We start from the raw sequence: 23293 nt of genomic DNA, 5'->3' as shown, positions 1-23293 counted from the left end.
GGGTTCTGCTTAATTACATGTAACTGAGCTAATTTTAATTGCCGGGAGGATAAAGGGGAATTGTATGGCCTTATCATGATTCTCAACTGTATAAGCTAACCAGCGTCTTCAAGACGGAGAGTTCTCAAAAGGGGGGAAAAACCAAGTTAAATCTTTTCAGGTTAGATGAAAAATATTTCGCTTTGCAATCACTAATGCCAAACCAAGACACAACATTTATAAGGGAGATCAAAACTTAGAAAGATTGGCAAGCTCCTGCCCCCAGTCTTTCAAGGACGGTAAATATTCACGTGCAAAAAAAGAAAATATGGGTCGAATCCAAGACCCAGCCAAACATATTCACATCCATGACAGAATTCAAAGGGAATAGAGCTGGAAGGGGCCTTGGAGGTCTTCTAGTCCAACCCCCTGCTCAAGCAGGAGAACCTATCCCACTTCTGTCCAGCCTCTTCTTAAAGACCTCCAGTGATGGAACACCCACAACTTCTGAAGGCGAGCTTTAGAAATACAGAGAAACTGAAAAGTAATTCAACCCTCTTCTGCAATATTTCAGTAGGAGCTGCTTTAAAAGTAAGGCCTTGCTAAAGGTTTCCCTCGCACATATCTGCTAGTGGTTCCTGACTGTAGGAGGCAGTGCTCATCTCCGTTTCAAAGCTAAAAAGCCAGCGCTGTCCGAAGACGTCTCCGGGGTCCTGTGGTCGGCATGATTCAACGCCGAAGGTGCACGGGACGCTGTTTCCCTTCCCACCAAAGGTGGTGTCTATTTTTCTACTTGCATTTTTTACCTACTTTCGGACTGCTAGGTTGGCAGAAGCTGAGACAAGTCACAGGAGCTCATTCCGTTACGCAACGCTAGGGATTCAAACCGATTTTTCTGATCAACAAGCTCAGCATCTTAGCCACTGAGCCAACACGTCCCTTAAAAGTAGACATCCATGCTTATATCTCTGCTACGACACAGGATTCAAGGAACTGCCGCTGAAGAGGCAAAATGCAAGGTTGAGCCTCCACATTAAGATCAGTCCAATCAATCAGAGGCAGAAGGGACCTTAGAGGTCTTCTAGGCCAACCCCCCCAGTTCAAGCAGGAGTCCCTATACCATTCCAGACAGGTGGCTGCCTAATCTTTTCTTAAACATCTCCAGTGATGAAGCACCTACAACTTTTGAAGGCAAGCTGTTCCACTGGTTAATTGTAAATTTCTCCTTAATTCCAAGTTGCTTCTCTCCTTGATTAGTTTCCATCCCTTGTTTCTTGTCCTGCCTTCTGGTGCTTTGGAGAATAGTTTGACTCCCTCTTCTTTGGGGCAGCCCCTCAAGTACTGGAAGGCTGCTATCATGTCGACCCCACCCCCCCAGTCCTTCTTTTCTCTAAACTGGCCATATCCCAATTCCTGCAACCGTTCTTCATATTGTTTTAGCCTCCAGGCCTTTAACCATCCCAGAGACTGAAACATATGCAGGAATACCCAACTGAAAGCTATGAAGAGATGACACAACTGCGTTCCCAATTTCCCAGCTCCTTGATCGGCACATCGTGAATTCAAGTACGACTGCTTCTCAGCAACCATTGAGCAAAAAACAGCTTCATTTCTACAGCGGCAGCTGAGACCGTATAAATAAATATCTGGAAAGAGAGAGAGAGAAAAAAAAAGGGGGGGGGTGGAATTGTGTTCTGAATCATGCATAAGGCTTTTTTACATTCATGAACACGCTTCAGGTAGGCTGGTTAAAATCAATCTCGCCGTTCGGCCCCTGGGGGGACAGAGGGGGATTTCCATGCCTCTCATCCCTGGCAAAAGTCAAGAAGAATTGGAGATAGTTGGGAAGTTAAAATGATGGCGGCCATGTTGTTGTGGCAAACTTCCTTCTTCCCCTGAAGATGGAACAAAATGGCTGCCGCCTGGCATCCTGCTTCCTGCGCTGCTCCTGATGTTCAGCTTCTCCTCCTTTCTCCTCCAGCACCTTCTTGGCTCTCCATCTGGCGACACTGGCACACATCGGGATCCGAGCTGGTTTTTGAGGCCAAAAACGCTTTTATTCCCAACTGTCTCCATGATCATCAGCTGACTCTTGGGTTCTCAAGGCAGATCGTGCCCAAAGAGGGTGCCCACAAGAAGAATTGCCAGATTAAAGGAGGCTGAAACAGATGTTCCCAGATCTCCATAGAGATTTTCCTAATAAGAGTCAGAAAAGGCTGGGTAGGTAGGTGGGTGGGTACGTAGGTAGGTAGGTAGATGATAAGATAGATAGATAGATAGATAGATAGATAGATAGATAGATAGATAGATAGATAGATAGATAGATAGATAGATAGATAGATAGATAGATAGATAGATAGATAGATAGATATGATACACAGTTAGGTAGGTAGGTAGGTAGGTAGGTAGGTAGGTAGGTGGGTGGGTGGGTGGGTAGGTAGGTAGATGATAGATAGATAGATAGATAGATAGATAGATAGATAGATAGATAGATAGATAGATAGATAGATAGATAGATAGATAGATAGATAGATAGATAGATAGGATACATAGGTAGGTAGGTGGGTAGGTGGGTAGGTGGGTAGGTGGGTAGGTGGGTAGGTAGGTAGGTAGATAGATAGATAGATAGATAGATAGATAGATAGATAGATAGATAGATAGATAGATAGATAGATAGATAGATAGATAGATAGATAGGTATAGGGAGGTAGATAGGTAGGTGGGTGGGTGGGTGGATGGGTAGGTAGGTAGGTAGATGATAGATAGATAGATAGATAGATAGATAGATAGATAGATAGATAGATAGATAGATAGATAGATAGGTAGGTAGGTAGGTAGGTAGGTATAGGTAGGTAGATAGGTAGGTGGGTGGGTGGGTGGATGGGTAGGTAGGTAGGTAGATGATAGATAGATAGATAGATAGATAGATAGATAGATAGATAGATAGATAGATAGATAGATAGATAGATAGATAGATAGATAGATAGATAGATAGATAGAATTTAAGTCCTCAAACGCTCACCAGACTCTCTTTCGGAAGGCAATCATCAGTGAATGTTGGAGGGAACAATTTATTGTGAAGACAAGGGAATAAAAAGCATCAAGCACTCCATTTGGTCGGTTGGTTTCTTCCCCTAAATTTTCTTGAAGCTCGCGCAAGTATTTCCAACTCTTATTAAACTCCGCGATCTAAAAAGGATCACCGGTTTCACTCTACCACCAGATCTTTTATCCATTCGGATCGGCAGCCTTGGCATTCTGACTGAGGCTTCCCGAAGGCATGAAGCAAAGTCCTGGTCCTGCCAAAAAACCCTTTTATTAATTGATGTGAATTCTGCTCATTCACATCCAGCAAAGTCTTTCGAGGGAGGATTTACGGTCACAGACCTTCTCTGGCTTGGAGAGCTGCCAGGCCGATATCTGCAGAACTTGGCAAGGAGTCTCGGAGAGTCACGAACCAATTAAGCGAACTGATTGTCTCCTGCAAACTCCCCTCCCCTTTCGCTCCTCTTTGATTCCCTCTGGGAGGGGCCATTCATCGTCCACCTGTGGCCTTACTCCCAAGTCGATCCCAGTTCTTTAGCTGGCAACTCTACCCATGTGCACACTGCCTCACTGATGTGTGAATTTGAAGGCAGCTGATAACTTCCGAAAGTCTATTGATCCTTCAAATTGGGATCAATATTGGTCTAGTTGACTTCTCCGTGGGCAAAATCAGCCACAAAACCCAGAGCAGGCTGCAAAAACCAACCCAAGTTCAAGTCAGGAAACATTTTAGGAGCAAGAATGCTCCAAATTCCCCAGAATTTGTTAAAAAGCGACAGTGGGACATTTCCAGCCCTTGTCAATCTCAAAACGCCCAACAGCATCCATATCAGCAACCAACAATGGGGATTTCTGTTCTTCCCCTACCTTCTTACCACGATCCTCTCAAACCCAAGATGCCTTTCCTCTGGGCTAGGCCCTCTCCTTCCCAACAAACAACATGGGGGAACTCAACACAAAACACAGCCATTTTCCTGCCCGCTCCAACCTTCGCATTTCCGGAATAGATTAATTTTCCCTGCTTTGAATGGCAAACAAACGAACAAAAGAAAAGATATCACAACAATAAACCAAAAGGAGGAGGAGGAGGAGGAAGGAGGTGGAAAAACGAGCTGCATACTGCATTCCTCTCCCCAGCCAGCAGTTTGGGTGTGAAAGCAAAATCAAGTTTCTTGCAACATGGAGACGAAATCCAGGGGAGAAAGTGCAATCCAGAGCTAAAGCCCAACCAGCTTGTTGGTCAATTCCATGCCCCAAAAATCAGATTTACACATTTCCAAGGTCTGAAGAGATATTCAGGAAGCTTGCTAAAAAAAAAAAAGCCATCTTGAGTCAAATGTCCCCTCTGAGCCTTGCCAGCTTTTGCAAGGAAGCTCCAGCCCCCTGGATTCAGAGTCCTTCCCTGAAGCCCCTCAACCCAATCAAGAATGGAACTGCCAGCTCACCCTACCTCTGGGTCCTGTCTGAAAGGGAGAGCGGGCAGGGGGGGTAAAAAACCACCACAATTCTCCGTCCAGGCCTCTCAAGTCCTCCTTTCACATCACCATCTCCCTCTATGGGTGCAGTTTGTTAACTGGAGCATGCTCACTACGGGCTGCTCCTTCAGCCATTTCGGAGGTTTTAATGAAACGTAAGCAGAAGGAAGTGTCATTTAGCTAGAAGAACAGGGACATTCAAGGCAACTCTCTGGCATCTCACCGTTCCAGGAGAGGAGACGTCTGGCCACAAGGCCGAGGAGAGAAGAGAGAAGAGAGAGAGAGAGAGAAGAGAGAGAGATTTTTTTTTTTAAAGGTTGACCTCAAAATGCAAAAAAATAAAAATTCAAAGGAAGTGCCACTACAGTTGGGTAGAAAGAGACCTAGAAGCGTTTCCCTTCCCAGGTTGGTTGCGTTTATTTCCCCCCCCCCCTTTCCAAAGTCACATTTCCCTTCTCCAAGCTTCCCAGATGGAATGCATCGAACGTATGCCGGTGGTATTTAAAGAGCCAGATGCCATAGGTTTCCCCTCTCCACTCCCCCGCCCCCCGTCACGGGAGATCTAAACAGCGAGTCAATACACCCGCCCTGTCAAAACAAAGATTTTTTTCCCCCCCCATGCAATGGACGGACTCTGGCCTGAACAGAAACAGAAAGCTTGATCCACTTGCACAAAGCAGAAAAAAAATAATATTTACACAGATAGGTAGGCAGGCAGAAAAACTGCCATATTTCATTTTCAATTGGCTGACCTCGTTACCAACGGTGGGGTGTTTTTTTTTCCGCCCCTAACACTGTTTGTTCTTCATTTCTTATTTGTGTGGTTCACGTTGCTGAGCAGACTGCCAGCAAACTCCAGGAGAATTTCGACTAGCGAGCGTGATTCCGAAACTATTCCCTTGCGCATATAATGTTTGGTCGGTTTTCCAGGCCCAATTTATTTGGCATTCAACAGGAACGATTTTAAGTCTGCAAAATCCTTTTTTTCTAACTTCAGACGTGTTTCGGAATTTCCTTTTGGCTTTGCAAAGTTCTTCGGGCATTCACATTTATCCAGAAAACTCTGGGTTATGTTTTTCCCCCCTACTTCTATAAATTTAGTTCCGTGATACTCCCTTTTATTAGAAATCAGGACATTTTAATTTGGGAAAGTCATCGCCCACATGTAATTCAAAGGGATTCTGAATAAGCGGAGTCTTCGTGGGAACATATAAAAAGATAAAAGTTTCCCCTCGCATATATGTGTCAGTCGTTCCCGACTCTAGGGGGCAGTGCTCATCTCCGTTTCAAAGCCAAAGAGCCAGTGCTGTCTGAAGATGTCTCCATGGTCCTGTGGCCGGCATGACTCAACCCCAAAGACGCACGGAATGCTGTTCCCTTCCCACCAAAGGTGGCTCATATTTTTCTACTTGCATTTTTAAGGTGCTTTTGAACTGCTAGGTTGGCAGAATCTGGGACAAGTAACAGGAGCTCACTCCGTTATGCGGTGCTAGGGATTCGAACCGCCAAACTACCGACATTTCTGATCGACAAGCTCAGCGTCTTAGCCACTGAGCTACCGCATTCCCTTGAGAACATATATCTATTGTAAAACAATGTTAAAAACCAGAGCCATACATCCCCTTATTAAAACTCTGGAGTTTCCAAATGAAAACAGTGCATCCACCTTACAATTTTTCACTTTCCCTTTAGAATTATTTAAAATACATCCACATAATAAAGTTAAGAACCCTTTTAGAGGGCAGGCAAATCCCTTTATTTGCTTTATCTAAATTAGGGTTATAGAATCAGGATAAAATTTCTGGGCTTTTAGCTTCACCGCAAGACATTTTGACTTCTGTTTCCCTAGGGAACCAGAACGATCAAAACTCTAAATGTAATTTTGGGCACCGCTAAAGAGCTATTATGACACCCGTTGTCATAAAAACTTGCAAAGTGTATTAGGGAGGCGTTAGGAAAGGAAACAGAATTGTGAGTCGGTAAGTTTAGGTGAAATTTAAGACACAAACCAACCAACTTTGGAAAAAATTTGAACGTGGGAGGTAATTTTTGGGGTGGAAGAGGACGTTAATTCATCTGGAACCATCTAAAGCGGCGCTGACCAATTTGTGGCCAGTGGAAAGTGTGAAAAATAAGGCACCTTCTTCAGTGCTGTTGTAATTTAAGCGAACTGTTGTACCTGTATCGCTCTTGCCTTGAGCAGGGGGGGGTGGACTAGAAGACCTCCAAGGTCTCTTCCAGCCCTATGATTCTATGTGCTACATTTCCACTGAACGTCTGCCAACTCAATGCTCCTCAATGTTTGTCCAACTACGTTCAGCTATGCGGTGACCACCGAACATGTCTCATAAAAAAATGTTGACATATTCAAAGAATCCTATCATAGTTGCAAGAAGGAACTTGTCCTTCCTTAGGAAAAGACGTTGATTCTTCTTCAACAAAGCTGTTTCTTTCTGTCCTTCATTTCTGTATCATTCATACCTCAAGATTTAAAATGGACCCCTAATATCAAAATATCAAAAGAGCGCTGTGAAAATATCTACAGATCCCTCGCATCCTGGACATCAATTGCTTCAACTCCTACCTTCAAAACGACACTATAGGGCCCTACACACCAGAACAACTAAACACAAGGACAGTTTCCCCCTGAATCACTCTGCTTAACAACTAATCCCCATAACACTGTCATATTCCCTACTAAGACTGTATTACTATTATTCTTCTATTCCTTCCTAGTGCCTAGTTCCTCTTCCCACTTATGACTATAACCACGTTGCTTGTATCTTTAAAATTTATATTGTTTTATTTGTTTCCTAGTATAATTTGATTGCTTATTAGTAACCCATGACTATCACTAAGTGTTGTATCTTATGAGATTCTTGATGAATGGATTCTATTTTATTTTCATGTACACTGAGAGCATCTGCACCAAAGGCAAATTCCTTGGGCATACAATCACACTTGGCCAATAAAAAATTCTATTCTATTCCATTAAACATGTTGCTACCAATTCCGAAAGTTAACTTTCCGGGATCCCAAATTTACTTCTCTTTTTTTCCCTTTTCTTTGCAGAGGCTGTTTTTCAGTACAGAGGCTGCTCTCGGGAAGAAGTTTCATATTTTAATGAGGACACTGAACAATTGCAGACTTGAGCAAAAACTCGCTGTTTCTCTTCAGCAGTTTTAAAAGCAAAGGGGAAGTAATTTGCATGAAAATTAGTATTCCACCTGCATTGAATCTCACCTTCATGCAAACAATTCAAACATGAAACAATTTGAAATCTACGTTGGCTCTATTTATTTTATTTTATTTTTTGCTCTGTTGTGTTTCTGCGGGGTACACACTTCTTGCTAAAATGAGCTGTTTTCCCAACAAACGAAGAAATGTCTTTAAGTAATCATACACCTTACTCAAAAGAGATACCCTGATATAAACAAGAAGTGGGTATCTTCAAACACAGAATATGCCAGGCGGTAATAACCTAGAAATATAGGTCGCAGAGAACAGTGATAACTATCCCTTAACAAAAATGTAGCTTTTCCCATCTTTTTCTTTCAGTAAAACAGAACAGGGCACTCAAAATAGAAATGGAACAACTTCAAACGCTTCGGCTAGGCCAAAGAATTTAAAATTGTGGAATCGTTTTCAATCTCCTGAAAGAGATCCTGTTTTTGGACTCATGAAGAGGAGAATGGAGCAGGTTGAGATCTGGCTGGCGGGTAGACATGTCTAAAATCTTGGGACTCTCTCTTCTTTCCTCCCCAAATTGTGGTGAAGAATTAGGAGGATAATCAGAAGTAAGTTATTGCTACCGAAGGATCACGAGCTCCGTTCCATGTTGATGCTCAAAACGAATCCTGACTTTTGTAGGTCTTTCTTTCTAAAGACTTGGGCTGGGGCGTTAGGGTTTGAGTCAGCCATCTCAGGATTTGAGTAAATTCTACATTTACTTTCAACAAAAATCTAGGCCATTGGGTTATTTCTGAATAGCCAAGACGTCTATAGATGTGACTAAAGCTTCAGTCAAATACTGCAGCTTTTATGAAATGAACTTTGTCATCTAAATCCTTCCATCTCCTAACCATCCAGTCAAACTTGTTGAAGCTTCTTGGATGAGAAGCAAAAGCAACTTCTTCTTCTTCCTCCTCCTCCTCTTCCTCCTCCTCCTCTTCTTCTTCTTCTCTTCCTCCTCTTTTTTCTTCTTTCTTCTCCTTCTCGTCCTTTCTTCTTCTTTCTTCTTCCCCTCCTCTTTTCTTCTTCTTATCCTCCTTCTCCTCATCCTTTCTTCTTCTTTCTTCTCCTCCTACTCTCTTCTCCTCCTTCTCCTGGTTCTTTTTTTTCTTCTTCTTCTTTTCTTTTTCTTTCTTTTTCTCCTCCTACTCACCCCCCCTCCTCCAGGAAACAACAGTCCACTTTCAAAAAAGCTCCTTTGACCCAACAGTGACGATGGATGGCTGAGAATCTCCATCGACGTTTGCCTTCTATAGCTCCATTTGAGATCCTCCAATGGTTCTTCGAAACCACGATTGCATAATGTTACTGCAAAACACGTTGGAACCAAGCTAAACGCAGAGAGGCAGACCAACATCACCGTCTCCCCTCCACCTCACCCAACATTCACATGTTTCCGTAGAAGACTGCCTAGTGACATGTTCTCTTCCTCTATGACCTTCTTGTCAACAAGGCCAGGCTAAAAATGGGTAGAGTTTTCTCCTCTTGCTAGCTGCTCCTGAAGTGTCTCTTGGTGAGACATTTGCGCCCGCAAAGCTGAGAACGCAACCCATCCCGTCATGGAAAAAGTGGGAAAGGCGTTGACAACTCTTTGGAGGGGACTGGTAGAGACTCGGCAAGAGTATCTACCGAAGGTCAGTAAACCCAGAGCGGGGTTTTTATGGAGAAAGGCTAGTTGGAAACTGCCAAGCGTTATTTGTCACTTTTCCCAACACTCAAGCGAATGGTGACGTTCCTCTTCAAAGAAAATATCTCGCGTCATGGTGGAATTACATCCATCCCATTCCAAACTGAACAAAAATTATTTTTTGGGGAGTTTGGGAACGTGTCAACCGTGAGCATTGCTTGTTCGAAACAAGGGAAGGACATGTTCTCAACATTGGATGTTCGTCTCCGTTATGCGGCGCAAGGGATTCGAACCACCAAACTGCCAACCTTTCTGATCAACGAGCTCAGCGTCTTAGCCATTGAGCCACTGCGTCTCATCAATACCCATACTTGGTAACACATACCAAAGTGGGGCAGTTGATTGTATTCCTGAAGATATCGAAATATAAATAAATGCCTTTGTTTCTGACAGCAATATCCCTTCTGAAATCAAATCAGAATTATGCATTGTGGTTTTTAAGGCAACTTAAAAGACTTATTTGATTCAAACCGGATCTCCACAAAGCCCTCACTTTCCCCTCGGTATGCATGCCATTAAAGGAAAAATTATTTCATTAACTACCATTTTCATCCAGACACACACACATACCCCAGTAAACTATGATTATCAGCATCGGGGCGAAGCAGGAAACTAACATGAAACCAAGATGCATTTAAATGCTTTAGAAGCAGACTCCTGGCCCTCCTGGACCACTGATTCTATCAATAGATATTGTAACAATCGGTATTTTTTTCAAATGAACAAGACGTGCAAAATATTATTTTATAGGCAAAATGATGCACAACACATTTGGCATTGGAGATGGAAAATCAACACTGCATATATATGAGATTAGGTACTGCACAGGTTTTCATGTTCTTCCCAATTTTCCCCTTTTCTGGAAATTCATTTTTGCTTCATGGATTTAAAAAACAAATCATCAGAATGTGACATCTGCCCAAAATATCTTGGGAAAAAAATCTCTCCTAATAACCTTACCTGGTGAACAGACGCCATTTTTGAGAAACCTGGAAAGCATTTTATGACTGTTTTTTTTTTCAAAAGAGAACTGAAACTGATAGAGAGAAACCCTTTTTTCTCCTAACTTTCCAGAAACTTCCCATTTTCCAGGAAATAACTGGGGAGAGAAAGAAGATTCGGTTTAAAAAAAACAACAACCAGAAAGCTGTTATTTTTTTCCCCCACCCCCTATTTTCCTGCAATTCTTTTGGTCCCCACCCAAACTTGCCATCTTTAACTCTCCAATTCTGGAAAGGGGCTTAAAAAGAAGAGGAGAAGAAGAAGAAGAAGAAGAAGAAGAGAAGAAGAAGAAGAAGAAGAAGAAGAAGAAGAAGAAGGAAGAAGGAGAAGGAGAAGGAGAAGGAGAAGGAGAAGGAGAAGGAGAAGGAGAAGGAGAAGAAGAAGAAGAATTCAAGACACAAATATGACAATGATCATCTCTTTCCCTGACTGCATTAATATTATTTTACCCATCTCCTGCTGTCGATTTCCTGCAAATAATTCTTGCGCGCCAAAAATAGAAAAAAAAAGCTTGCCACCGTTTAATGGAAGGGGATAGAGAGGGAGGGAGGGAAAAATATGGTGGAAGAGAATGAGAAAGCTCTCCAGAGCTGAGTCAACCCAGCCATTTCAGCTGTTCTAACTCAAGCATGCAAAAGGTTGGATTCCTTCGTTTTGGGGTAAATCCAAGCTGCCTTTCAGATCTGGCCTCGAGGAGAATAGATAAAAGGAAAAAGGATCTGGGGGAGAGAGAGAGAGAGAGAGAGATACAGAAAGAAAGAGAGAGAGAGAAACAGAGAAAGAAAGATACAGAGAGAGAGAGAAAGAAACAGAGAGAGAGTGAAAGATACAGAAAGAAAGAAAGAAGAGAGAGAGAGAGAGAGAGAGAGAGAGAGAGAGAGAGAGAGAGAGAGAGAGAGAAACATACACAGCTCTGTTTTGCTATTTTGGATGATCGATCCTTTCCTCTCCAACGGGTCTCCTGGAAACAGCCCTTGAGGTAGGACCTGCAGCTGGGAGAAACGTGAAGAAAACTTGGACCCAATCGTACCTCTGAAGCCAATCTGCGCTGGCCTTGGGGATTTTCATGGAAGGCTTTCAGAGAGGCCTAGTCTACTCTCTTCCACGAGTTTAAGCCCACGGTAGTAGATGATTGAGGAGAGCATGCTCCGTCAAGCTTTCTCGCAACGCCTCCAGCGGCCCAGCTGTTGCATTGCAAGCCAGAGAAAGGAAAAGAGGAAGTAGAGGGAAGGAAGGAGGGAAGGAGAAGAAAAAGGAGAAGAGGAGGAAAAGGGGAAAAGAAGGATAAGAAAGAGAAGAAGAGGGAGAAAGAGAAGGAGAAAGAGAAGAATGAAAAGGAGGAGAAAGAGAAGAAGAGGAAAGGATGAGAAGGTGGTGGAGGCAGAGTAGAAAGAGAAGGAGAGGGAGAAAGAGAATGAGAAAGGATGAAAAGGAGGAGTAAAAGGAGGGGGAGAAGAAGAAGAATGAAAAGGAGGAGAAAAAGGAGAAGAGATGAGAAAGAGAAGAGGGAGAAGAGGAGAGAAAGAAAGATGAAAAGGAGGAGAAAAAGGAGAAGAGAGGAGAAAGAGAAGAGGGAGAAGGAGAAGAGGAGAGAGAGAAGGATGAAAAGGAGGAGAAAAAGGAGAAGAGAGGAGAAAGAGAAGAGGGGGAAGGAGAAGAGGAGGGAGAGAAGGATGAAAAGGAGGAGAAAAAGGAGAAGAGAGGAGAAAGAGAAGAGGGGGAAGGAGAAAAGGAGAGAAAGAGGAAAAAGGAGGAGAAAAAGAAGAGAGGAGAAAGAGAAGAGGGAGAAGGAGAGGAGAGAGAGAAGGACGAAAAGGAGGAGAAAAAAGAGGAGAAGGGGCCGAAGAGAGGTGAGAAGGAGGCAAAGGCAGATGTGGAGAAGAAACAGAGGAAGAGAAGGAGGTGGAGGAGAAAATAGCAGGAGGTGTACTAAACACAAACCCCTTTGAACACCAGAAGGCTGGCTTGATCCTCCTCTCGGTTGTGGGGGGCACCATTTTGTCCCCCATTTATTTTTAAGGCCGCCAGATGTTCCCAAAGGAAAAAAAAAAATCAAAACTCCAGCTTGTGGACCAAATCAAAAGAAACAGAGGTTGGGGGAAAAAAACCATGGAGAGATCCAAGACATCAGGACTTTTACTCTCCTCAAAGGCAGGACGGACCAAGGAAGCCCACCCACTCAACCTCTTTTCAGACCACTTGAGGACATCTGGGAGGGGAGGGGGAAACCCCAGGTGATGGGAATACAAAGACTTGGGCCCCCCAACATCTGGAGAGAGATTCTCCAAGGGAGGAGGGAGGTGGGGGAAGAAATGTAAGCCATTTTTTTTAATCTAGACCATGCATATGCAAATCTCTCTGTGTGTGTAAATTTTAACGCTTCAATGGGTGGGTGGGTTTTTTTGCCGTTTCTATGACAACGTGGATTTATGGGTCTTTGTGGAAGAGGGTAGGTTTAAGATAAGGACAGAGGGAAACAAAACAGATTTCGCTTTGCATATTCATCCTATCACCTCCGCGCCATTTTATTTTCCGCCCCTCCCCTCAATGGAACCCATCCTGTAAATTTAAAAATAAGAAATTAAAAAAAAAGGGAGGGAAGCACCCACTCGTTTGGGAAATGTCACCTGCTAAAAATAAAGATGTCTTTTGTGTTTGTGTGTGTGTGTGAAAGCAGGCATCCCACCAGGGCTTATCCGGGGAAGCGTCTGTCCTTTAAATAGGCACCGGGGAGAAAAAGAATCAATAAAAGAGAATTAATTGGTGGCTGGGGTGTCAAAATGGGGTGTGTGTGGGGGGGTCCTTGGTGCTCTCTGAGGTTGGTGATTTCCTTGCAAGGCGTTTCGTGACCTAACTAGGTACTGTCATCAGGGCTAGAAGGGAATAGATGTGAGGAGGAGGTGGAGGAGGTGGAGGAGGAGGAGGAGGAGGAGGAGGAGGAGGAGGAGGAGAAAGAGGAAGAGGAGGAGGAGAAAGAGGAGGAGGAGGAGGAGGAGGAGGGAGGAGGAGGAAGGGGAGGGGGAGGAGGAGGAGAAAGAGGAGGAGGGGGGGAGGAAGAGGAGGGGGAGGGGGAGGAGGAGGAGGAAGGGGAGGGGAGGAGGAGGAAAACTCTGGGGCCCTTGGTGCTCTCTAAGCTTGGCAAGTTCCTTGCAAGACATTTCATAACCCAACTAGGTAACATCATCCATGCTGGAAGGGAGCTGGGTTTATGAGAAGAGGAGGAGAACTGTGGGCTCCTTGGTGCTCTCTGAGCTTGGTGGTTTCCTTGCAACATGTTTCATAACCCAACTAGGTAATGTCATCAAGGCTAATAGGGCTTTGGAGGAGGAGGAGGACGACGACGACTGTGCGCTCTTTGGTGCTCTCAGAGCTTGGAGGTTCTCTTACAAACGTTTCGTGACCCACATTAGGTAACACCATCAGTGTCAGAAGGGAGTTGGCATTTTAGGAGGAGATTGACGATGGCTGTGGGTTCCTTGGTGCTCTCGGAGTTTGGTGGGTTTTTTTTGCAGACTCCGTTTGGGTAATGAAACGTCTGCAAGAACCCCCCCCCCAAGTTCAGAGACCACCGAGAACCCCTTTATAGGAAAAAGACCGGGCAGCATTCAACGTTCCCAAAATGCAAAGAAGCAGTGGGACCAATAAGGGATCCCTTTTGCGCAACCCACGGGGGAAAAAAAAAATGGGCTAAGGATCGAATCCACGAAATGGTGGCTTCCGACGGCGTAACACCTCTGCCTATTTAGTCAAAGACAAAAAGCTCTCTGCTATCCTAGCAGGAAGCACGGGGCCCTGTTTCAAACAGGTTTAACCTGGATTTTGCGCACATACACATACACACACAAACACACACACACCCCGCATAAGGCTAGGCTCCGTGTTGTAACTGAAGCTAACCTTTGGAGTCTGCACACAAGGAAGCCAGCGAGACTCGCTCACCGCCCGTGTAGGGGGAGCCAGCCAAGTTTCTTGGTTATTATTTCAGACTGAATTATTCCAGATGAACCGGATCATCTGCAAAATTTTGGAAGCTGGAAACAGAAAAAAAAAAAACACCTGCCAACCATCAGGCCCAAAGAGATCTTGGCAGGCTACAGGTAGGTAGGTAGGTAGGTAGGTAGGTAGGTAGGTAGGTAGGTAGGTAGGTAGGTAGGTAGGTGGAGGAGAAGGAGGAGAGCCCCCAAGTTTCCGTCTTGTTAATAAACAACACAAGGCAGCTGTGAAATGCGTGTGGTCTCGTTTTACGACCTTTCTTGCCTCAAACTGAATCGCTGCAGTTAAGTTAATCAGGGGGACGGTTAAGGGACTCGGCCTTCCCCCTTGACTTTGCTAGTCGGAAGATCGCAAAAGGGGAAATCGCACAAACACACACACACAGGATGCTGCAACCGACGTAAGGACATGCCAGTTGCCGAGCCTCCGGATTTTGATCACGTGACCATAGAGATGCTGGCCCCAGTCTGAAAAAAACAATGGTCACTTTTCGTCAGGGCCGTTGCGACTTCGAACGGTCACTAAATGAACTGCGCCGTAAGTCGAGGACTACCTCTACACGCCCAAGATTAAAAAAAACAGCTATCTGCAGTTCGGTATCCTTTTGCTTCTCTGGATGGCTAAAACCAGAGCTAATGGTTTTATTTTATTTATTATTTATTTTATTTATTATTTACTTTATTTACTTTATTATTTACTTTATTTACTTTATTTACTTTATTTACTTTATTTACTTTATTTACTTTATTTACTTTATTTACTTTATTTACTTTATTTTATTTATTTTATTTATTTTATTTATTTTATTTATTTATTATTTATTTTATTTATTATTCATTTTATTTATTTTATTTATTTTATTTATTTTATTTATTTTATTTATTTTATTTATTTTATTTATTTTATTTATTTTATTTATTTTATTTATTTTATTTATTTTATTTATTATTTATTTTATTTATTATTTATTTTATTTATTATTTATTTTATTTATTATTTATTTTATTTATTATTTATTTTATTTATTTTATTTAATTTTATTTATTTATTTTATTTATTTTTGAAAGAAAGGAAGACGTATAACTTTTTCTCATACTTCGTTTTAAAACTCCCCTCAAAATATTTAAAAGTGCAAACCTGCCCCGAAAGCAGTTTTAAAGGAATTCTGACTTTGTTAGCAGGCTCTAAACTTGAGGAATAAACGGAGAGGAAGAAAAATACCAATAACTCCCACACACCTGCCTGGCAAAAAAAAAAAAAAAGGAGATTTATCACCGAGGGGTAATTACAATCCTTAGAGCCATAATGTAGGGATTTAAAGTTATCAGCTCCTAGGTAATGAGCAGCTAAAAGAGTTAAGGGACTGCAGAAAAGGCTTTTTAATCGGCCTTAATAGACCCGTTAATGACAGCTGACGTTAAATTAAAGCCCTTCTCGCCAACCCTTCTTGCTGAGGGGATTTATTCGTTTGGGGGAGGATCTTTCAAATAAAAATCTTTTCCCTTTTAGACAACGGTCAAGGAGAGGTCTCATCCTTGGTGGATAAATCCAGATCTTCAGGAGAAACCTTCCCATACTACCACCTCTTACAATACTCAACACAGGATCGACAGGAAAGACCTTCAAATGTCTAGGTTCTACCGTATCTCAAGACCTAATAAATGGGACACGCCTAACATCAAAAACGTCATCCAAAAAGCACAACAGAGAATGTTCTTTCTGCACCAACTCAGGAAGCTCAAAGTGCCCAAAGAGCTGCTGATTCAGTTCTACAGAGGAAGGATTGAGTCTGTCATCTGCACCTCCATAACCGTCTGGTTTGGCTCTGCAACCCAACAAGGCAGACATGGACTTCAGAGGAGAATCAGAACTGCAGAAGAAACAATGGCTACCAACTTGCCTTCCACGGAGGACCTGTAACACTGCAGGAGTCAAAAGGAGGGCCGTGAAAATATTTACAGACCCCTCGCATCCTGGACATCAATTGTTTCAACTCCTACCCTCAAAACGAGGCTATAGGACACTGCACACCATAACAACTAGACACAAGGACAGTTTTCCCCCCGAATGCCATCACTCTGCTAAACAAATAATTCCCTCACCACTGTCAAGCTATTTTTTTCAAAGTCATTTTTATTTCTTTATTCTCTTACATACCATTTTAAGTATACATCCACATGATTGTTATTCTTTACATTTATCATTCTTATACATTTATTATTTCATTTAATAGGTTATAATATAGTTTGGGTTGCTTTATTTACCATTCCTTCCTCCTCAACACTGTCAAACTATTACTATTAATCTTCTTATCGTTCCCATCACCCACCTCCTACCACTTATGACTGCAGGACTGCAACTTTGCTGCTTGTATCCTTATGATTTATATTGATATTGTTTCCCAGTTGCTTATTTGTACCCTATGACTATCATTAAGTTCTGTACCTTATGATTTGTGATAAATGAATCTTTTCTTTTATGTCCACTGAGAGCATCTGCACCAAAGACGAATTCCTTGTGTGTCCAATCACACTTGGCCGATAAAGAATTCTATTCTATTCTATTTCTATTCCTATTTCATTTCTATTTTATTCTAATTCTATTCTATTTTATTCTATTCTAACTCTATTCCAATTCTATTCTAATTCTATTCCAATTCTATTCTATACTAATCTCTATTCTATTCACCTGAAAGACCGCCTCCTGCCGATTACCTCCCATAGACCGATTAGATCTCACAGGTTAGGTCTCCTCCGGATTCCATCTGCCAGCCAATGTCGGTTGGCGACTCCCCGGCGGAGAGCCTTCTCTGTTGCAGCTCCAGCCCTCTGGAATGACCTCCCCGTGGAGATCCGGACCCTTACTACCCTCCCGGCCTTCCGCAAAGCCACCAAGTCCTGGCTGCTCCAGCAGGCCGGGGGGCTTGTGAAACATCCAGCCCCACGGAAACTGTGAATGTTGCATTTTTAAAGTGTTGTCTTTGTCTATTTATCCCCCTCCCCTTGTCTATTGTGAGCCGCCCGGAGTCCTTCGGGAGTGGGCAGCATATAAGACAAATAAACTAAACTAAACTAAACTATTCTATTTCTATTTCATTTCTATTTTATTCTATTCTAATTCTATTCTATTTTAACTCCATTCCAATTCTATTCTAATTATATTCTATTCCAGTTCTATTCTAATTCTATTCCAATTCTATTCTATCCTAATCTCTATTCTATTCTATTTCTATTCCTATTTCATTTCTATTTTATTCTATTCTAATTCTATTCTAATTTTATTCTAACTCTATTCCAATTCTATTCTAATTATATTCTATTCCAATTCTATTCTAATTCTATTCCAATTCTATTCTATCCTAATCTCTATTCTATTCTATTTCTATTCCTATTTCATTTCTATTTTATTCTATTCCAATTCTATTCTAACTCTATTCCAATTCTATTCTAATTATATTCTATCCTAATCTCTATTCTATTCTATTTCTATTCCTATTTCATTTCTATTTTATTCTATTCCAATTCTAATTCTATTTTAACTCTATTCCAATTCTATTCTAATTATATTCTATTCCAATTCTATTCTAATTATATTCTATCCTAATCTCTATTCTATTCTATTTCTATTCTATTTCTTTCATGCATTGATCCAGGATTCTGTCTTTCGTAAGGGCACAAGTCACTCTCAACTCTTTTGCAGGGATACACTCATAAATGGGGAATTTTAGAAATACAAGCTGGTTGGTCCAGAAACTGCCTGGCACGGGAGCTGACCATAATAAACACCGGCCTTTATAGTTTCAGAAAAGAAACCTGTTGTTTTATGCCCTATCACCCTCAGTCCACGCTTAAGGTCACTCTCTGCTTATTAAGCCAATGAGATAAACTTAAAAATAGCTCCCAGGTCTCCTGGTGAGATAAGATGTATAGATCTCTGCTAGGTGCCTGGATGGGATTCCCTGGCATAGAGAGGTCAAGTGGCTAAGGCGCTAGGCTAGAAAGCGGGAGGCTGTGAGTTCTAGTCCCGCCTTAGCAATGAAAGCGGCCTGGGTGACTTTGGGCCAAGCACCAGGAGATGGTGAGTTCTAGTTCCACTTTAAGCACGAACGCTGGCTGGGTGACTTTGGGCCAATTACCAAAAGACGGTGAATTCCAGTTCCACCTTACGCACGGAAGGCAGCTGGGTGCCTCTGGGTCAATCACCAGGAGACGGTGAGTTCTAGTTCCACCTTAGGCACGGAAGGCAGCTGAGTGACTTCGCTCAATCACCAGGAGACGGTGAGTTCTAGTTCTGCCTTAAGCATGAAAGCTGGCTGGGTGACTTTGGGTCAACCACCAGGAGACAATGAATTTTAGTCCCACCTTAGGCATGAAAGCCAACTGGGTGACTGGGTTAATCACCAGAAGACAGTGAGTTTAAGTTTAATATTGTTTCTCTTCTGCTGTCCTGCTTTTTGTCTGCTTCATTATAAAATATACATTTCACAAAATACATACTCTTTCTTTCTTTCTTTTTTTAAAGACATGATTAAGTCTGCAGGTAAGATCTACCTGGAAATATCTACCCCTATTGCTGCACAATCTATAACAGATCAGAAAAAGACAATCAAATTGTTTCAACAAAGCTGTTTAATAAGCAACGTTGGGGGGGGGGAATTCAACCCAGTTTGAATTTGCACAATTTCCCACACCGACAGGCAGAAAAGGTGAGATGCGGCGTGCGGCAACAGACGTACTATAAAGTGCTGGAAAAAATCGTTCAAAAGACTTTATTAACCCGCGGGAAAAAAGCAAAGCAATAAATAACTATTTGCAAAATAATCCTGGGTGTTATTCACCTTGGTCGTTGTCCACGCTTTGAAAACCCGTAAGAAAATAGCGATACGCAGCTCCCCCCCCCCATTTTGGAAGGCGTAAGAAAACTAGGCCACAACGTTGCTACTGCAGGAAAATAAAAAAAATATGGGATTATTTATTGCGCTCGAGCCCAAACTGCAACCCTCAGCAGATTTGGCTGACTTTATCTTCCCTGGAAGAACCACTAGAAGATGGGAAGGGTAAAAAGGCTTGGGTTTCCCCCCCCCCCATGTTTCCACCCCCTGCTCCATCAAGGCATGGGGTGGATTTAAAACACACCCCACACCTTCATCCTTGCCCAGTAGCTTCTCTGAACTTCAGATGGATTTTGCTAAGGAAGGAGAAAGGTCTCTGTTTTGACCGAGGCTTCCCGAGAGCCTAATTGAGGGGGGGGGGGAAGTGTTTACTGGAGCCAAAAGTCCATTAAATGCAATTTCAGGTAATTGGCCTAATTCACCTCCTTATGTAACATGACTCCCAGGCATCACTGGATCATGTTCAACAATTTTGTTGAATTAACATTAACTAAAAAGGTTTTTTAATTGGATTTTGAATAAATGTGCAATTAATTGTTAGTTTTGAATTTTACTACCTTCCTTCCTGCAAACCGCCCAGTCACATGAACCCCCCCAGCCACGCCCACAGAACCGGTAGTAAAAAAACTTGAATTCCACCACTGGGGATGGGGGGGGGGCATTGAGGATCAGTTTGTAGCACCAAGGGGGCATTGGACTGAAAAAGTTTGGGAACCACTGGACTAGATGACCTGCAAGGTCCTTCTCAACTCTGTTCATCTGTTAAAAACATGACCAAAAGAAGCAGCCTCCCCCCCCACCTGCAAAATCAAATCACTGACTTTGCATTCACAACACCAACTTTCTCGGTGCCTTGGACTACAAGCTCCATCGTCCCCAGCCAGGGGAGCCAACTTAGTGCAGCCAAGCCTGCTTTAAAAACAACGCTCAAAAATCAGCATTAGGAAGAAAAAAAGAGAGAGAGAGAAATTAATGTGCATTTAACCTCCCCCAGCATTGCAGTTTGCAAACCTAAATGCAATGAATGAATCCTTTTGCAAGAAGGGAAATCAGAAGCCCCGCCGGCTGGATAATTCATCACAGCCCCGGGGGCCCCGCGCTCTGAATAAGTCATGAACAGCCTTGCCTTAACGCGCGCCTTCCCCGCCTCCTGCCGGGCTTGGCCCCGCCCACGCCGCCCGGGCCCCGGACCGAGCATGGCGAAGCGCCAACTAGGCTGGAGAGCGGCCACGCCGGAACCCCGGACTCTGGATAGCGGCCGCCACTTCGCGAACCCGGGAACCTGGATAGCCGTAGGGCTCGGGCAGCAGAGGCGAGGGAGCGTTCGATGGCTATACAGGTTCCAGGGCTCCTCCTCCTCCTCTTCCCCCCGCCCCCCTCTGCGCCACCTTCACCTTCGCCCACCCCTTTCCGCACACAATGGGAGCGCCCCCGCTCATGCTTTCTATTGGGAGGGCCGGGCTGAACCATACGATGGCGGGGGGGAGGGTCTAGAGAAGAAAGAAGGAGGAGAAACGCGAGGGCCGGCGCAGCGTCGGGGGTCGGCTCGGCTTCCGAAGGGCCGTTGGAGGCTCCACACACACACACACTCGTCTCCTCCTTTCAACCCCTCGCGCCTTACAAGGGAGGTGGACGCACCCGGGCGACCGCACTCACCTCAGCATCCACAGTGGCCATGGCCGGAGCAGCCCTGAAGCGTAGCCCCGCCCACTTTTCGAAAGCTGGCTGCGCGCGGCCCTCCCCCGGACCCGCCTCTCTCCATTCATTCGCTCAGGAAGGCAGAGCAGTGCGCCTGCGCGGCCGCCGCCAACCATGGAGCCGGGCCGGGGATTCATGCCGGCTGTCATGGCGGCGCCCAACAGCAGCAAAATCTGCCGTACGGGGTGGGCGGGGCTTGGCTATGGCAGTCAGGGGGGAAAAAAACTTTTGCAAAAAAAAAGATTGCATTTTTCACTACAATCATATTTAAAAATAAGTTTCACCTCTGGATGCCATTTGCATCTTTGCAGAAGGGAGGAAAAATGCACTTTGGAAGCTTTTTTAAAAAAATAAATAATTTCAACATTAAAATAAACATTTTATTTTATGAGTCAGGTTTTTTACCCCTGCTAAAACTTTTGGGGCAAATTTTATTTCGGTCCTTTCACATATTTGGACTTTGATTCCTTGCCCTGCTGGAGTTGACAGCTCTCCTGGTTTTAATGCAATTGGAAAATGCAGGAAGCAATTCATGTCACGCAAAGTGGAACATCTTTCATTTCCTTCCAATTATACAACCCAAAACGTGTACAATACAAAACCAACAAACAGATCAAATTGCTGTTTATTAAAAACTCCAGTTTCCAAGCTTTTTGGGGGTCCTGCAATAGGTTTAGGCCATTTTAGTGGCCTGTTATCTGTCTCTGGTCCTGAACATAATCCCAGATCAACTTTTTTTTTTCCAAATCCTAAAGGAGTTCCCTCCCACCCCCAGAGAGTTTTCTCTTTTGCAAATTCAAAGGCTCAGCATCTTTCAACTCAAATGAACAAGGAAGGCATCTCTCTCTCTAGTGAAAAAGGAAACTAATGAAGAAACTGAACTGTCTGCTGATGACGTCCCTATTCTTGAAATGAGCACAAGAGATTCTGCAAAACTGATCTTTCTCCAGAAGTTAAAAAAAAGAAAAATCAAGTGAAACTTAGGTGTAAAGAGACACCTCGCAAAGAGCTTGGGAGTGTAGGGGGTTAGCACCCACCCCTATCTTAGAAAAATGAAATAGTCTAGGACCTGTGGCACAAGCACAGTTGCCAGCTGATCTCCTGGCTTCCAGCATGCACTTGTGCCAAAGCCCTGGAAAACGGCCTGAAAACAGCCAAAAACACCCCCAAACCAGCCAAAGAACAGGCATACGCATGCCAGCCAGATGGTCGTCTTTGGCTCTTCAATGCTCTGGTGCTCATGAAGACCAGGTGGCCAGGATGCATGCTTGCGTGTCCTGGTTTGGCCACTCAGTGCTAAAAAGGTTCACTATCATTGTTCTAGGACAGGAGTCAGAAAAGAGCCACCAAGGTCCTAATCGGAAGCCCCCCCCCCCATTCAATTCTGGAGCTGACCAGAAGTCTGGTTGCCCCACCATAGAGTCTTCTCCTAGCACAGCGTCCTCTACCTATCCTAATCAAAAGCCCTATCAATTATGGAGCCGACCGGCAAAAGGGAGCCACAGCAGATGGATGAAAGAGCCACATGCGGCTCCGGAGCCGCAGATTGGTGACCTCTGTTCTAGGAGATATTAAAAAGGCAGAATATTATATTTTCCCTAAAGGAGAAATATATTTCTAAAGACAGACTCAGAGGCTCAAGCTCTCTGCCCCCATCCCCACCCCCACCCCCAGCAGGTAGTTTGGTGCCAACCTATCTACAAGACAAAGGCTGGGCCAGTTTAGCTACAACACAAAAGACGTGGCCCTCAGCACATGATAGGACTAGCCCTCACTCAAGATCCAAACCAGGTCAAAGCCATTCAGCCATAACAGGAATTGCCCAAAACCTTCTTCATTACATCATCACACAACAAGATTCAACTAGGCCTGGGACTCAAGATATGGCTCCATGGGAGTCTGACAGCCAATAGGATACATTTTTTGCACAGGAACAGGAAGCTCAAAGGCAAGGCCCAAGAGAGGGTATAAATCTCTCTTTTTTTTTTTGCCCAGGCTCTCAAACCATGTGGTCCTGTCCACCATTAAACCATCTTTCCAAGCAGTCTCCATGTTTCCAGTGTCTTTCTCCCCACTTGGAATTGGACCCAGATGGGCATTTCTTCCAACAGTGGGAGAGAGTTTGTTCCAGAAAAAGTTGATTAGATGAAACAATATTCCAAAGGAGAGTTTAGCCAAGTCGGAAAAAGGAATACAGACTTCAAATGCCATGATTTTAATCATGGTTTGTTGAAAAAACAAACAAACCACAGTGCTCACAGGCTGTGTACAAAGTCAAATCCTGATCTCCAG

General features: G+C 43.6%; 1 protein-coding gene across 7 annotated transcripts in view; it reads right to left on the bottom strand.

Annotated features, from left to right (window-relative positions):
* EHMT1 (euchromatic histone lysine methyltransferase 1) overlaps positions 1–21013 on the bottom strand; it is a 96795-nt gene extending 75782 nt beyond the window's left edge. For 4 of the 7 annotated variants that reach the window (XM_087704789.1, XM_087704783.1, XM_087704791.1 and 1 more), the window contains exon 1: positions 20960–21013. In XM_087704789.1, coding sequence (XP_087560915.1) covers positions 20960–20980 — 21 coding nt within the window. In that variant the 5' untranslated portion in view covers positions 20981–21013. Of the gene's footprint in view, positions 1–4474; positions 4561–11326; positions 11410–11449; positions 11600–20959 lie in introns of those variants that run through there. The other 3 variants (XM_087704784.1, XM_087704787.1, XM_087704788.1) reach the window with 3 other exon arrangements.
* Between the last annotated feature and the right edge of the window lie 2280 nt (positions 21014–23293).

This window comes from Thamnophis sirtalis, unplaced genomic scaffold (assembly GCF_051295495.1).
Source record: "Thamnophis sirtalis isolate CommonGarterSnake01/CBP01778 unplaced genomic scaffold, rThaSir2_p1.2 scaffold_2, whole genome shotgun sequence".
NCBI lineage: Eukaryota > Metazoa > Chordata > Lepidosauria > Squamata > Natricidae > Thamnophis > Thamnophis sirtalis.
The sequence above is the reverse complement of the archived record's forward strand: the minus strand, read 5'-3'. Positions and strand labels throughout refer to the sequence as shown.